The sequence below is a fragment of the Myotis brandtii genome, unplaced genomic scaffold (genome assembly GCF_000412655.1).
Source record: "Myotis brandtii unplaced genomic scaffold, ASM41265v1 scaffold112, whole genome shotgun sequence".
NCBI classification, from domain to species: domain Eukaryota; kingdom Metazoa; phylum Chordata; class Mammalia; order Chiroptera; family Vespertilionidae; genus Myotis; species Myotis brandtii.
In genome coordinates, this window is record NW_005353838.1 from 3,377,866 (window position 1) to 3,392,689 (window position 14,824).

The following is a 14,824-nucleotide window of genomic DNA, read 5'->3' on the forward strand; positions in this document are numbered from 1 at the left end:
GAAGGACTTGTATGCATGCATATAAGCATAACCAATGGACATAAGACACTGGGGGGTAGGGGAGGCCGGGGGAATGTCAAGGTGGGGGGTGGTGAGGGAAGGAGACATATGTAACACTCTTTCTAATACTTTAAGCAATAAAAATAAAAAAACTTAAAAGTTCTGTATATAAATTTTTTCTCAGTTTATTATTATTACATTCTTTAAATTCTTTGCTTTTGAATTTTAGCTATCGGCTACAACTGCATACTGAATATTACAACAAGGACTGCTAACTCTGTAAGTCTGAAAAACCTTATTGAAATATATATATAGTGAAGAAACATGAGATGTTTGAGGTTGGTGTTTGTTTTCACTGTGAGAAATTGCTTTTAAAATCTGAACTTTTTAATAAATTTGTCCTTACAGAAATTACGAGGCCAAACTGAAGCTCTTTATATACTAACAAAATGTAACAGTACTCGTTTTGAGTTTATATTTACAAATTTGATTCCGGGAAGTCCTAGACTTTTTACTTCTGTGATTGCAGTACACAGGTATGGTAATACTTTGTGGATTATTGAAAATTTTTATAATAATTCTATGATATAAAGGTTTAGAGAATAAAGTTTAGAAGTGTGGTGCTATCTTCCTCCAAGCTCTATTGCAAATATCCTGAAAATATATAGAACACATTGTATTATCATTTAATAAACACTTTGAAGGTATTTATAAAGCACATATGACTATTGAAGATTCATTAAAAAAAAATTTACTGAAGATTCTATTAGCTACAAAGGTTGTTACAAGGAAATAGAAAATTCATTCAATGTAAATAACAAGGTTATATAATTTAATTAATGATTTTAAAAGATTATTCTTCTAATAATAGAAAATATGTCTGGGTGTTTTCCGAAAAGAGTTTTGTTGTTGTTTTGCTTTGTGGTTGTTTTGGGCTTTTTATTTGTTTGCTGAATTCTTCTCTTTTCACTATTTCAGCTCTTTTTTTTTTTCTTTGAGAAATCACTTATTCTTAAACATTTATCTCATGCTCTTTATTGATTTCAGAGAGGAAGGGAAAGGGAGAGAGAGATAGAAACATCAATGATGAGAGAGAACCATTGATTGAGCCCCTAACTTGGACATGTGCCCCTGACCAGAATCAAATCCAGGACCCTTCAGTCCGCAGGCCGACGCTCTATCCACTGAGCCAAACTGGCCAGGGCACCTCTTTTTTTTTTTTTTTTTTAATCCTAAGTGCTATTATTTTTTTTAAAAGCTTGACTATGATGACAGCAAAATAAATATATATACAAACTTATACACACATAAGTACCATTGTTTTAATTTGCGCTTCTTTTATTACTAGTGATGCTGAAATTTTTCTCTTTTTTTTTGCTTATTTATAGCTTTCTATTGTAAATTTCTTAATTATGTCTCTATCATCCACATTATTGCAAATGTATTTCTTAGTTTCCTAGTTTGTTAGTTTTTAATTTTGTTGATTGTTTAAATCTACAGAGTGGTTTAGTGTTTTGTTTTTTGTGTGTGTTTTTTACATATATAATTCATATAACATAAAATGTATTACTTTAAAGTTCACACTTTGGTAGTTTTAGTATATTCTCAAGATATCATCACTGCCCAATTCCAGAATATTTCCATCACCCCAAGAAGAAACTGCCAGAGCAACCACTGATTTACTTTATGTCTCTATGGATTTGCCTATTCATGACATTACATATAAATGGAATCATATAATATGGTGGTCTTTTATATCTGACTTCTTTTTTTTTTATTTTATTGATTGACTTTTAGAGAGAGAAAGAGTTTTGTTGTTCCACTTATTTATGCATTCATTGGTTGATTCTTGTATGTGCCCTGACTGGGGATCAAACTCGCAAGGAAGCTACCCTGCCAGGGCCAACTTCTTTTTTTTTAATAAGTCAATTGACCCTTTTTTTTTTTTAAGAGGGAGAGGAAGGGAGAAGGAGAGAGAGGGAAACATCAATGTGAGAGTGAAACATTGATTAGCTCCCTCCTACACACCCCCTACTGGGAATTGAGCCCAAAACCCTGGCCTATGCCCTGACCTGGAATTGAACTAGCAACCTTTCAGTGCCTGGGACGACGCCCAACCAATTAAGCCACACCGGCCAGAGCTATGTGTGACTTTTTTCACTTACATAATGTTTTCAAGGTCTATCATGTTGTAGCATATATCAGTATTTTACTCATTTTTATAGCTAAATGATACTCCATTGCATGGACACATTTTGTTTATTCATCAGTTAATAGACATTTTTGTCTATTATGAATAATGCTGCTGTGAACATTCATATATAAGTTTTGTGTGAAAACATATTTTAGTTTTCTTGGGTATATATCTAAACCTTAGCTTTTTATTTCACTTTACCTAGAGAAGTAATGTAAAATCAAGTTTGAAGGGAGCATGGAAGCTGCTTTTCTTTAATAGTATAAAAATGTTATGTGTTTCCCCAAAAATAATTTACAGCATAGTTTCCATTTTCTCCCGATTAAATATTGATAATTACAGCATTGAAGGAAATTAAGATTTCTAAGCAAATGTTTGTATCCTACTTTCACAGTTTATACGTTAGAAGGTTAATTAGAGTAAACTGAGAAAATTAACATTGAGTACTATAATTTATATGAGCGACTTCTAAAGTTATTTAGGCTAAGAAAACCTTTTAGTTTCATTATATGGGTAAATTAGCCTATATTTTTGTGGAGAAAAATTAGAATTAATTAATCAAAAGTTAAGAATTTTCTTACAGTAGCCAAGATATGAAGCAACCCAAGTGCCCATCAATGGACCAGTGGATAAAAAAGTTGTGATACATATGTACGATGGAATATTACTTGGCCATAAAAATAGTGAAATCTGCACTGGTCAGATAGCTCAGTTGGTTAGTATCATCCCAATATGCCAAGGTTGTAGGTCCAGTCCCCAGTCAGGGCACATACAAGAATCAACCAATGAGTGCATAAATAAGTGGAATAACAAATCTCTCTTCTCTCTCTCTCTCTCTCTCTCTCTCTCTCTCTCCCCTCCCCCCCATCCTCTCTAAAATCAATAAATGGAATTTAAAAAAAAAAAGAGTGAAATCTTAACCATTTGTGACAATGTGGATGGACCTAGAGGGTATGCTAAGTGAAATCAGTCAAAGACAAATACCTTATGTTTTCACTTATATGTGGAAGCTAAAAAATAAATAAATGAACTAAGAAAATAGAAACAGACTCATAGCTACAGAGAACTGACTAATGGTTGCCAGAGGGGAGGGGGGTTGGGGAACTGGTGAAAAAGGCAAAGGAATTAAGAAGTACAAATTGATAGTTACAAATAGTCATGGGGATATAAAGTACAGCATAGGGAATATAGTCAATAATGTTGTAATAACTATGTATGGTGCCAGGTGGGTACTTGAAATATCAGGGAATTACTTTGTAAAGTATGTGATTAACCACTATGCTGTACACTTGAGACTGATACAAAGTAATATTAAATGTAAACTGTAATTGAAAAATAAAATTTTAAAAAGTTACAAATTTTCTTCTGTATTTATTATTTATTAATATAGAGACATGGAAAGAAAACAAAATTATAGAGATTTTATACACACACAGATACACACACTGTCTGTCCTAGACTCTGTCCTAGGGTTACTTTTGGAATTGGTACAGATTCATTCTAATTCTCTGTGTAGAGGTAAATGTGAGCATAATTTCTTCAGGTTGTAGTGAGAAAAAGAATAATGGTGCCTTTGACTAAAACAAATGAAGGGGAGCATTTTGATAGAAAAAATAATTTTTATGTCTATTATATAGAAGCATTGTTTCTCAGTTTGAGAGAAAATCTGTGCCCTCTCATTGTGCTGTGTGATAAGTAGTGCCTTAAAATTAGACATCTAAAAAATAGTTTACTGAGATAAAATATGTAAGTGCTACACTAAAATGACAAAATCTACAGAAGACTATAATCTCCAAAACTTGCTGAAAAGAAAAAAATTTCAACTTACTGTAATAATTACTTGAGTGATGTATATAAGTACTAACAATTGTATATTTTAACATAAACAAAGAAAACTGCATTTTCAGTTTGGGTTAGCCTCTTGTTTGTTCTCTTTTATAGAGCATATGAAACTTCTAAAATGTATCGTGATTTTAAATTGAGAAGTGCACTAATTCAAAATAAGGAACTAAGGTTATTACCACAAGAACATGTATATGATAAAATCAATGGAGTATGGAATTTATCCAGTGATCAGGTATTGTACAAAAAACTAATGAATCTTTTGGATCAGTGCCTTGATAATCATTTTTCCATTTATCATTAGGTTTATATATTCATTTAACTGTTAAAATTAGCATCATACTTCTTAATAAGTTAACATTATAACTCTTCATATAAAATAATATAATTTTCATATTTGTATGGTTTTGTCCTGTTTAACATTTGCCCTGCATTGCATTTAGAGCTGGAATGGACCTCAGATCATCTCTAGTTTAGCCTCTCTTCACTTATCGATGTAAAACTCAGGCCCTTAAGAATCAAGTGACCTCACATACCTGGTTCAGTTCAGAGCCATGATCTTCCCTCGATGCTACTACCCTGCACTCCGCATCTTGATAACCTGTACTAATGGAGGAGAGCTAGGGGTTGGACCATCACAGAAGTTTTTAAATCTGGTCTTTATGGAATTAAATATATAATTCATTTGGTGACTCCTGTATCCATTATTGTAACTTTTCGTTTACTCTTGAAATTATTACTAGTTGAAACATGTAAGCAACTGATAGTTGGAATAAATAACATTAATTTCTAGAGAAAAATTTGTCTCTTACTAAGAATAGTTTCCAGTTTATGGTGTGTTACAACCTAGATTACACTGACAACCACTGTGGTAAAGCTATAGCATTTGAATGACGAGCATCTTGCTAAAATAAACATTGAATCATAAACTTAAATTGTAAATAAACTTTGCTCATTTGAAAAGTTCTAGTTTTAAACTATGATAAAGGTTCTATAGGAGACATACATCCCCATCTGACTAACTACTTTTCACCAGGAGTCAGCAAAGTTTAGTATTGTTTAATGAGACTTGGGCTGGGAATAATGGTGAGTAAATTTTTTTGTATGATAATTTTTTACAAGATAAGAGTGGAGGGGAGAATATATGTACTTATATATATTCTTATTAATTTCATTATAATTGGGAAATAGGTGATCTTTTTTGCTGTTTCAAACTTGGTCATTCCAGGAAAAGGCTTTTTAAAGTTTTGGGTTTGTTAGTTAATGTTTTATGTGCAACCTCAAAGTATAAAATAAAGAAAATTCTTCTAGTGCAGTGATGGCGAACCTTTTGAGCTCGGCGTGTCAGCATTTTGAAAAACCCTAACTTAACTCTGGTGCCGTGTCACATATAGAAATTTTTTTATATTTGCAACCATAGTAAAACAAAGACTTATATTTTTGATATTTATTTTATATATTTAAATGCCATTTAACAAAGAAAAATCAACCAAAAAAATGAGTTCGCGTGTCACCTCTGACATGCATGTCATAGATTCACCATCACTGCTCTAGTGTATGTGGTGGGGAGGAGGTGGAAAATGATAGATAAATGATAGAGGCAGATAATTTTGGTGCCATGTTATTAGGTCTTGCAGATTTTTTAGGGCACTTAGCTACTATATTAAGATAATTATGAAAGATGTTGAGGGGCCCTGCAACTATAGTTTGATCTGTAGTTAGTGTGGAAGAGCCACAGTATAGCTCTTGTGGTCTAATGAGCGTTAGCACCTGTGTTTTTCCTCTTTGGTCCCACAACTCCCTTGCCTTGACTTATCCCAGGTTTTGAATAATAGTCATAATAAGATCCAGCACTAGATAACGCTTACTGTGTGCCAGACACTGTGCTATGGGCTTTATTTACATAGGTTACTTAATCAGATATTCATACAATGCATCAAAAAGAAATTTGCCCCTGGGTCAGACAGCTGGTAAGTACTGATGATGTAATGATTATCTAACTCCAGAGCTATGATCTCAGTAATCTAACTGTACTCCATAATACCTGTACTCAGTTCTGGTATTTGCTGTTGCTCTGATCATTAGAATTATTCTGGTGTTTAGAAAATAATAAGTATTCAACCAAATGATCATTGATGTATCTCTCATTACTCTCCTTTATAGGGAAATTTAGGAACCTTTTTTATTACCAATGTGAGAATTGTGTGGCATGCAAATATGAATGACAGTTTTAACGTCAGTATACCATATCTGCAAATTGTAAGTGCATGATGCATTTTGATGACCTCATTTTAATGCAGAATAATTAATTTTTGTTCAACAGTTAAGAGGATTTTGGGGATTAGATGAGTTATCTTTCTGCCTTTTTAAGTGGCAGCAGTTTAACTGAGAGCATACTTTTAAAATGTTGATAATTTACTATTTCAACATAGAAAAGATCCAATTGTACTTATAGTCAAGGGAAACAGCACCATTACAACTTGCTATTAAGAAAGAAATATACTGGATTCTAAAACTTAGTTTTCATACAGATTAAGATGTGTGTTTCTTAGATTCCATTCAAAGGGGTTTGGCTACTAAAGTTTTCCATAACCTTTCTGTGATGCAGGTATATGGTTGTTCCTTGGCATGGGTTCAGCATACTAATCCATACACTTTATTTTGGCTTTCTTGCTACTTTTTGCTCAAACAAAAAGGATATTTTTTTAAAATCCTCACCCAAGGGTATGTCTAGAGCAGGGGTGGGCAAACTTTTTGACTCGAGGGCCACAATGGGTTCTTAAACTGGACCGGAGGGCCGGAACAAAAGCATGGATGGAGTGTTTGTGTGAACTAATATAAATTCAAAGTAAACATCATTACATAAAAGGGTACGGTCTTTTTTTTTTTTTTAGTTTTATTCATTTCAAACGGGCGGCCGGCCCGCGGGCCGTAGTTTGCCCACGGCTGGTCTAGAGAGAGGAAGGGATAGAGAGAGGGAGAGAGAAAAACATCAATGTGAGAGAGAAACATCAATCAGTTGCCTCCCGTATACACTCCAGCTGAGGATTAAACCTGCCTTCTTTTGGTGTGCAGGATGACACTCCAACCAACTGAGCCACCCGGCCAGGGCTCTGCTCAAACCCTTTTTTTTTTTAAAAAGAAAAGCAAGCATGAATTTATTGACCAAAGCAAAAACACACTTAGGACAGTGAAACTAGGAAGGGTATAGAAGAAGTATCGAGAGAGCCTAGACTGGGCTGCTTTGGCTCACTGAGAAGTCAGAGAAAAGGGAGCCTTGGAGACAGGTTCAGGGGTTAGTCCAGGACAAGCTGCCGCTGCCCATTACTCCCCTGGTTGCAAGTCTCAGGGGTCCCTTAGAGGTTAGGGGATTCATGCCTGTGGGGGAAGGAGAAGGGAAAGGGGAGAGGGAAGGGCATGGGAGTGTTCCCTGGAGGGAGAGTGCTGTTCAAACTCTTTTAAAGACAGAATAAAATCATTCATTCTGTGAATGAACTGTTTACATTGTATTCTGATACAACTGTTTACATTGTATTCTGATACAACTGTTTACATTGATTCTGAAAGAAATCAATATAGTTTTTAATGATAATGGTTTTAGCTTAAGTTGAAGCTGTTAAAATCCAAAATAAGAAGTAACTACATCTAAGACTAATTTGTTTGGGGAAAATATAAAAGTGGCTCTTTTTACTCTGCTGTTGCTGTTATGATAAGTATATGATATGGTGGAACAAATAATAAACAATAAACTGAAGAATTTAATTTTATATACAATCTAGTGCAAACGAGATGGAACATAAAAATACTTAATGAAAATCCTATGAAGTTATTCTATGATAATTGCCTTTAATGTAGTATAAGAGTAGTCTTAAGACTAAGCAGTTTCATTAATAAATATTTAGCGAGGAGATACAGTGTATGTATATTTGGAAAATGTCATTTTTAAGAGACTGCTTGGCCTATGAGAAGGATGATTCTTTGGAAAATATTCTCAAGCCTATCTTTTGCTAAATTGTTTGATTTCTGAGTTACTTTAAAATATCTAATCATTCATTTGCCTGATATTGAGAAGCTGCTCTGTGCTAGATAATAGAGATACAATCAGAAAAATCATGAACCATAACTTCACTGTTCCTACCATCAAGGAGCTTTCTGTCAGGTGGTGAAAAGCAACACATTAAACAGAAAATCATAAATTCTGATAGGAAGAAAATTATTTCTGGCCATCTAATGAAATACAAGAATTTATAATCATGGCTGGGAAGATGTGGCAGAGGCCACATAGGTATTTGATAAATGGGTGCTTCTAGTGTTCATTGCTGTTTTATATTGTATTTACATGTGTTTTGGCTTGCCTAACCTAAACTCTATTATGCTGAATAATTGATGAGTAGTAAATAACCTGTGCTTTCTGCTCTTCAAATAGGGTGCTTTTTGTTCTTTAAGAAAACAGTTGCCAGTATGGCTTCTGGATGAATTCAGCCAGGCCCAAACAGCTTGCAATCTGATATCATCACAGTCTGTCACTAAGGCAGTCATAGTCTAACTTCAGCTCATTTAACACCTCAGCCATTGCCCTGACCCCATTCCTATGTATATCCTTGCCAGTTTCCATCTTAGCGGCCTGTGTCACCCACAGTTACCTGGTTAGTTTACCTACTGACAATCCAGGTGCCAGTGTTTTATGGTTCTAAACCAGGACTGTGTGCACTACTGGTGGGGTGTGAAGTAGTCTAGATAGAAGGCCAGGTTTTCATAACAATTACCATTTAATCAGTCTCCCTTCCCCCTCTAGTCTCCTATCCTCCTCCCTCTCCAGGCATTTCCCTCTTGCTCCCTCTTCCTCTCTTTCTTCTCTCTCTCTTTCTCAACCTCAAATGTCTGTCTGGAAGTATAATATGCCATCACCTACCACAGACTACCCTTCTCTATCTGTTGGTCTGCTGGTCATAATGGTAGATCCTCCACTTTTTCTCTCTAACCCCACCCAAGTACCTTTTGTGTCACTTTCCACAGGTCCTGCCTGCCATTGTGCTTTCCCCTCTTCCCTTCTCCTAGGCCACTCATGTCACTGCTCATCATCTGCTAGGCAAGCTTAATCTTCATGTTCCGCTTACCTGTGGGTGTTAGTTACATTTGACCTATCCCAGCCTTCCTAGATGCCCAGTGATGAATGCCCTCAACTTGTTTTTTTCTTTTAACAAATGGAACGGAGATTCTTTAAGAAAGTAGCCACCTGTGATGTAAGAAACAGAAGGCACATGTAACTTTTTAAAACTAAAGCAGCCATAGGAGCCACAAAATTCTCTCGCTCTGCATAACTAAAAGTTTGCTGGCCTTTGGTTCAAAATATCCAGAAAGATTTTCTGACTTCCAAGGAAATCAGAGAAATTTGTACATATTTCAGAGATGTCATCCTTATATTGCTTTATAAGTTTGCCACTTATTTCAAATGTGAAAGTTTTTTTTACTAGATCTCTGTGGGAGTATAATGAAGGAAAGAAGAATTCTTTTATTTAGACTATGAAAAGTGGTTTATTTTGTGAAAGTTGAAAAAATATGCTAAAAATTCACTGCTATCAGATAATAAAAACAGCATCTTTTTTCTTTTTCATTTTACATCTAGCGTTCAATAAAGATTAGAGATTCAAAATTTGGGTTAGCTCTTGTCATAGAAAGCTCTCAGCAGGTAAGATACTTAATATTTTTATTAATCTTCAATAGATTTTTAAAACTATGTGACAGTCTACTTTTAGTTTTATTTATACTGTAACCAGTTTACATCCAAGAAGAATTTTAGCTATAACAAGAAGTTATATGAAGAGTGTGAAGTCACGCAGTAATTGTCCCCATAGGAAGAATCCTGGTTATGTTTCTTTGTTGGACAAGCATACTCATTACTATCATTATGATTATTATGTTTAATGACAGAGTCAAGTCACTGTACTTTTCATGCATTACTTCAATCTTTACACAACTCTACGATACGGTTACTATTCTTTCCCCATTTCACAGTCAAGGAAACTGGGGCCTGGAGAATTTAGGAGCCTTGCCCATGTTCTCACTAGTAAATGGTAGGGCTAGGTTTCAATTGAGATCTGATTGATTCACAAGACTATGTTTGAGAAACACAGATATTTACAGATATACACACATACACACTTGAGACTTTATTCTCTCACAAGATTATATTGTATCTAATTATAAATTGCTATGCCTCATTATACCAGATTTTTTAAGAAATACATTTAAATAAAACATTTATTATTTGTAAAATCACTCCTCTTCTCATTTCTAAGTTTAAATATGAATGTCTACTCACTCCTTTCGTGTGGCCTGTTGATTAGTAGCTTCCATTTATTGAGTGCTTACTGTGTTCTAGGAATTGTACAAAATGTCATATATATATCATTTTATTTAATACAACAACTTGTTAACCATTTTATGGTTAGAAAATTGAAGCTTAGAAAGATAATAAAAGTTTCCCAGTATCATACAGCTAGCAAATTTTTTAACAATATTTTTTTATTGATTTCAGAGAGGAAAGAAGAGGGAGAGAGAGATAGAAACGTCAAGGATGAGAGAGAATCATTGATTGGCTGCCTCCTGCATGCCCCACACTGGGGATCGAACCCACAACCCGGGCATGTGCCCTGACCAGGAATTGAACTGTGACCTCTTGGTTCATAGGTTGACGATCAACCACTGAGCCACACTGGCCGGGCCAGCTAGTAAATTTTTCATTCTTCAAGGTGATAGCCTTAGATCATCCCCTTACCTCTTTTAATATATAGTATATTCCTTTTCAAGGTCTAGCATAAGAAAAACTTAGTTCCCTTGGCCATCACAATCTACAGTATATCTTTAAACTTGAAATATCAGGTTTGATATTTACAGATGAAATGATGTGATATCTGGATAGGCTTTAAAATAATCCTGAGTGTGTGAGGGGAGGAGGTCTGGGGAAGGGTACGGTTACAGATAGAAGAGTTGGCCATGCCTTGTTACTTGTGTACACTGGATAATGGGTGCATGGACGCTTACTGTACTCTTTCTATTTTTGTTTATGTTTGAAGTTTTTCATAATAAAATTTTTATTTTAAAAAATCAGCTTACATATTATGCTCTGAAATAAGGACAATTAGAGCTAAAATTTATCATATGTATATCCTGAAATAACATTTCTCTGGCTTGTTTCTTTTTTTTTTCATTATTTTTCCTTGTAGAGTGGAGGATATGTTCTTGGCTTTAAAATAGATCCTGTGGAAAAACTACAAGCATCAGTTAAGGAAATAAATTCACTTCACAAAGTCTATTCTGCCAGTCCTATATTTGGAGTAGATTATGAGATGGAAGAAAAGGTAATTTGTTCACTGTGTGAAATATAGTGTTTGCTGAATTGTTTTCACACAATCTATAAAATTCAGATATAAATACATTATGTACAACTTAACTTTAAACTATGTTTAAAAGGACGACTGTACAGACTCTGCTCTGTGCTCACCACCTGTCTTCTCATGGGCTGCTTCATCTTTAATTCCTGCCCTTCTCGGTGAGCAGCCTATCCAGAGAAGTCTCCATATGCAAGGCTCCTTGACGTAGACAGACTAGAATCTCTCACTCTGTAAGCTTTGTTTTTATTCTACTTCAGCCTCCCATTAGCACAGGCAAACCTTACAGACACCATTTTCTTCCTCCAAGGCCCTACAGCATAGCGACTGCAGGAGTTTGCTCCACTAATATGGCCTGTGTCCATCCCTATTCCTCAGTTCCTGTGCAAGACCAGTTATGAAATATTTTGAATATTATCCCCACATGTTTGCTCTTTGTCTCCCCATAATATCTGGTTTCTCACCAGTTCAACTCTCCAGGTACATCAGTTCTCTTCTGGCTTTACTTTCAGCCTCTCCAGCTAGGACCCTTGTCATCTGACTTATCACTGTGCACTCACTGCATTAGAGACGCCCTCTCTGTGTATTCTATCAGTGCCCTTGCCAGAGGCTCTCTCACTGGTACCCTCGCTGACCACTCCATCACAGGTTCCCTTGCTGTCTGTTTTATTGGGCCCTCACTGTATACTCTATTGCTGGTGTCCTTGTTATCCACTCTTTCATCAGTGTCCCTACCAGTACTCAGCATGTTGACCCATGTCACATATCACATATATTATCTATATTAATTTCTCATTTAAAAGTTTATCTTAGCCCTAGCCGGCTTGGCTCAGTGGAAAAACTGAAATAAGCAATTAGAGCTAAAATATCATATGTATATCCTGAAATAACATTTCTCTGGCTTGTTTCTTTTTTTTTTTCATTATTTTTCCTTGTAGAGTGGAGGATATGTTCTTGGCTTTAAAATAGATCCTGTGGAAAAACTACAAGCATCAGTTAAGGAAATAAATTCACTTCACAAAGTCTATTCTGCCAGTCCTATATTTGGAGTAGATTATGAGATGGAAGAAAAGGTAATTTGTTCACTGTGTGAAATATAGTGTTTGCTGAATTGTTTTCACACAATCTATAAAATTCAGATATAAATACATTATGTACAACTTAACTTTAAACTATGTTTAAAAGGACGACTGTACAGACTCTGCTCTGTGCTCACCACCTGTCTTCTCATGGGCTGCTTCATCTTTAATTCCTGCCCTTCTCGGTGAGCAGCCTATCCAGAGAAGTCTCCATATGCAAGGCTCCTTGACGTAGACAGACTAGAATCTCTCACTCTGTAAGCTTTGTTTTTATTCTACTTCAGCCTCCCATTAGCACAGGCAAACCTTACAGACACCATTTTCTTCCTCCAAGGCCCTACAGCATAGCGACTGCAGGAGTTTGCTCCACTAATATGGCCTGTGTCCATCCCTATTCCTCAGTTCCTGTGCAAGACCAGTTATGAAATATTTTGAATATTATCCCCACATGTTTGCTCTTTGTCTCCCCATAATATCTGGTTTCTCACCAGTTCAACTCTCCAGGTACATCAGTTCTCTTCTGGCTTTACTTTCAGCCTCTCCAGCTAGGACCCTTGTCATCTGACTTATCACTGTGCACTCACTGCATTAGAGACGCCCTCTCTGTGTATTCTATCAGTGCCCTTGCCAGAGGCTCTCTCACTGGTACCCTCGCTGACCACTCCATCACAGGTTCCCTTGCTGTCTTTTATTGGGCCCTCACTGTATACTCTATTGCTGGTGTCCTTGTTATCCACTCTTTCATCAGTGTCCCTACCAGTACTCAGCATGTTGACCCATGTCACATATCACATATATTATCTATATTAATTTCTCATTTAAAAGTTTATCTTAGCCCTAGCCGGCTTGGCTCAGTGGATAAAGCGTCAGCCTGCAGGCTGAAGGGTCCCAGATTCAATTCCGGCTAAGGGCACATGCCTGGGTTGCGGGCTCGATCCCCAGTGGGGGGCTTGCAGGAGGCGGCCAATAATGGTTCTCTTTCATCATTGATGTTTCTGTCTCTCTCTCCTTCTCCCTTCCTCTCTCTGAAATCAATAAATATATTTTTTTAAAAAGTTTATCTTAGTAATTTAATTAGGTAAATAATTTTCCAAGTCAGTAAAATACACTAAGACTTGGTTGAGTATCTCAAATTCGGCATACCTATAATGGCAGCGTTTTTCTCAAAAGCAGCATCCTGCCGATTTACCTATTTATTTACTACTTATTTATTTTTAGCATTGTCAAAGATAGCTGTACTCAAAACCATGGAGTTCCCCCTCTTTATTTATTTGTTTATTTGTTTGTTTATTTTAGAGAGAGAAAAACGTTGAGTTGTTCCACTCATTTATACATTCATTGGTTGATTCTTATATGTGCTCTGACTGGGGATCAAACTCACAACCTTGGCATATCGGGACAACACTCTAACCAACTAAGCTACTCAGCCAGGGCTTTTCCCCATTATCTTATTTTACACATTCAGCCGATTATACCAGTCTCTTCCCTGTTCCTATCTCCTTTTTTCCATACAAACCCAACTTTAATCCTAACTTCACTATTTATTTTTGATCCTAGGCAAATTGAGTTTCAGTTTTCTCATTATAAAATGAAGATAATGCCCCGGCCAGTTTGGCTCAGAGGAAAGAACATTGGCTTGTGGACTAAAGGGTCCGGGTTCTATTCCAGTCAAGGGCACATACCTCAGTTGCAGGCTCAATCCCTGGCCCCAGGTGGGGCACATGCGGGAGGCAACAGTCGATGTGTCTTTCTCACATCAAAGTTTCTCTCTCTGTCTCCTCCTCTCCCACTCTCTCTAAAAAAAAATTAATGGGCCCTAACCGGTTTGGCTCGGTGGATAGAGCATCGGCCTGCGGACTCAGGGGTCCCGGGTTCAATTCCGGTCAGGGGCATGTACCTTGGCTGCGGGCACATCCCCATTGGAAGGTGTGCAGGAGGCGGCTGATGGATGTTTCTCTCTCATCGATGTTTCTAACTCTCTATCCCTCTCCCTTCCTAAATAAAATAATAAAATAAAAATAATAAAAAATAATTAATGGAAAATTAATAAATTAATCCTTGGGTGAGGATTAACAAAAAACAAACAAATAAATTTTTAATAAAATAATAAAATGAAGATAATCTCTCTTAAAAAGTTACTGATTACCTAAACAACAAAAATAGTTATTGATAGCCTGGCAGGCATGGCTCAGTGGTTGAGTATCTATCGACCTGTGAACCAGGAGGTCACAGTTCAATTCAATCTCTAGTATGGGGCGAGCATGAGGCAGCAGATCAATGATTCTCTCTCATCATTAATGTTTCTCTCTCCCTCTCCC

General features: G+C 36.1%; 1 protein-coding gene across 5 annotated transcripts in view; it reads left to right on the top strand.

The window, feature by feature from the left end:
* Positions 1–14,824, top strand: part of BBS5 (Bardet-Biedl syndrome 5) — a 24,016-nt gene that overhangs the window by 5,395 nt on the left and 3,797 nt on the right. Inside the window, exons 3-9 of one of the 5 annotated variants that reach the window (XM_014545512.1) lie at positions 230–279; positions 409–536; positions 4,136–4,271; positions 6,200–6,295; positions 9,663–9,725; positions 11,263–11,397; positions 11,510–12,077. In XM_014545512.1, coding sequence (XP_014400998.1) covers positions 230–279; positions 409–536; positions 4,136–4,271; positions 6,200–6,295; positions 9,663–9,725; positions 11,263–11,397; positions 11,510–11,638 — 737 coding nt within the window. In that variant the 3' untranslated portion in view covers positions 11,639–12,077. Of the gene's footprint in view, positions 1–229; positions 280–408; positions 537–4,135; positions 4,272–6,199; positions 6,296–9,662; positions 9,726–11,262; positions 11,398–11,509; positions 12,078–14,824 lie in introns of those variants that run through there. The other 4 variants (XM_014545509.1, XM_014545524.1, XM_014545519.1 and 1 more) reach the window with 4 other exon arrangements.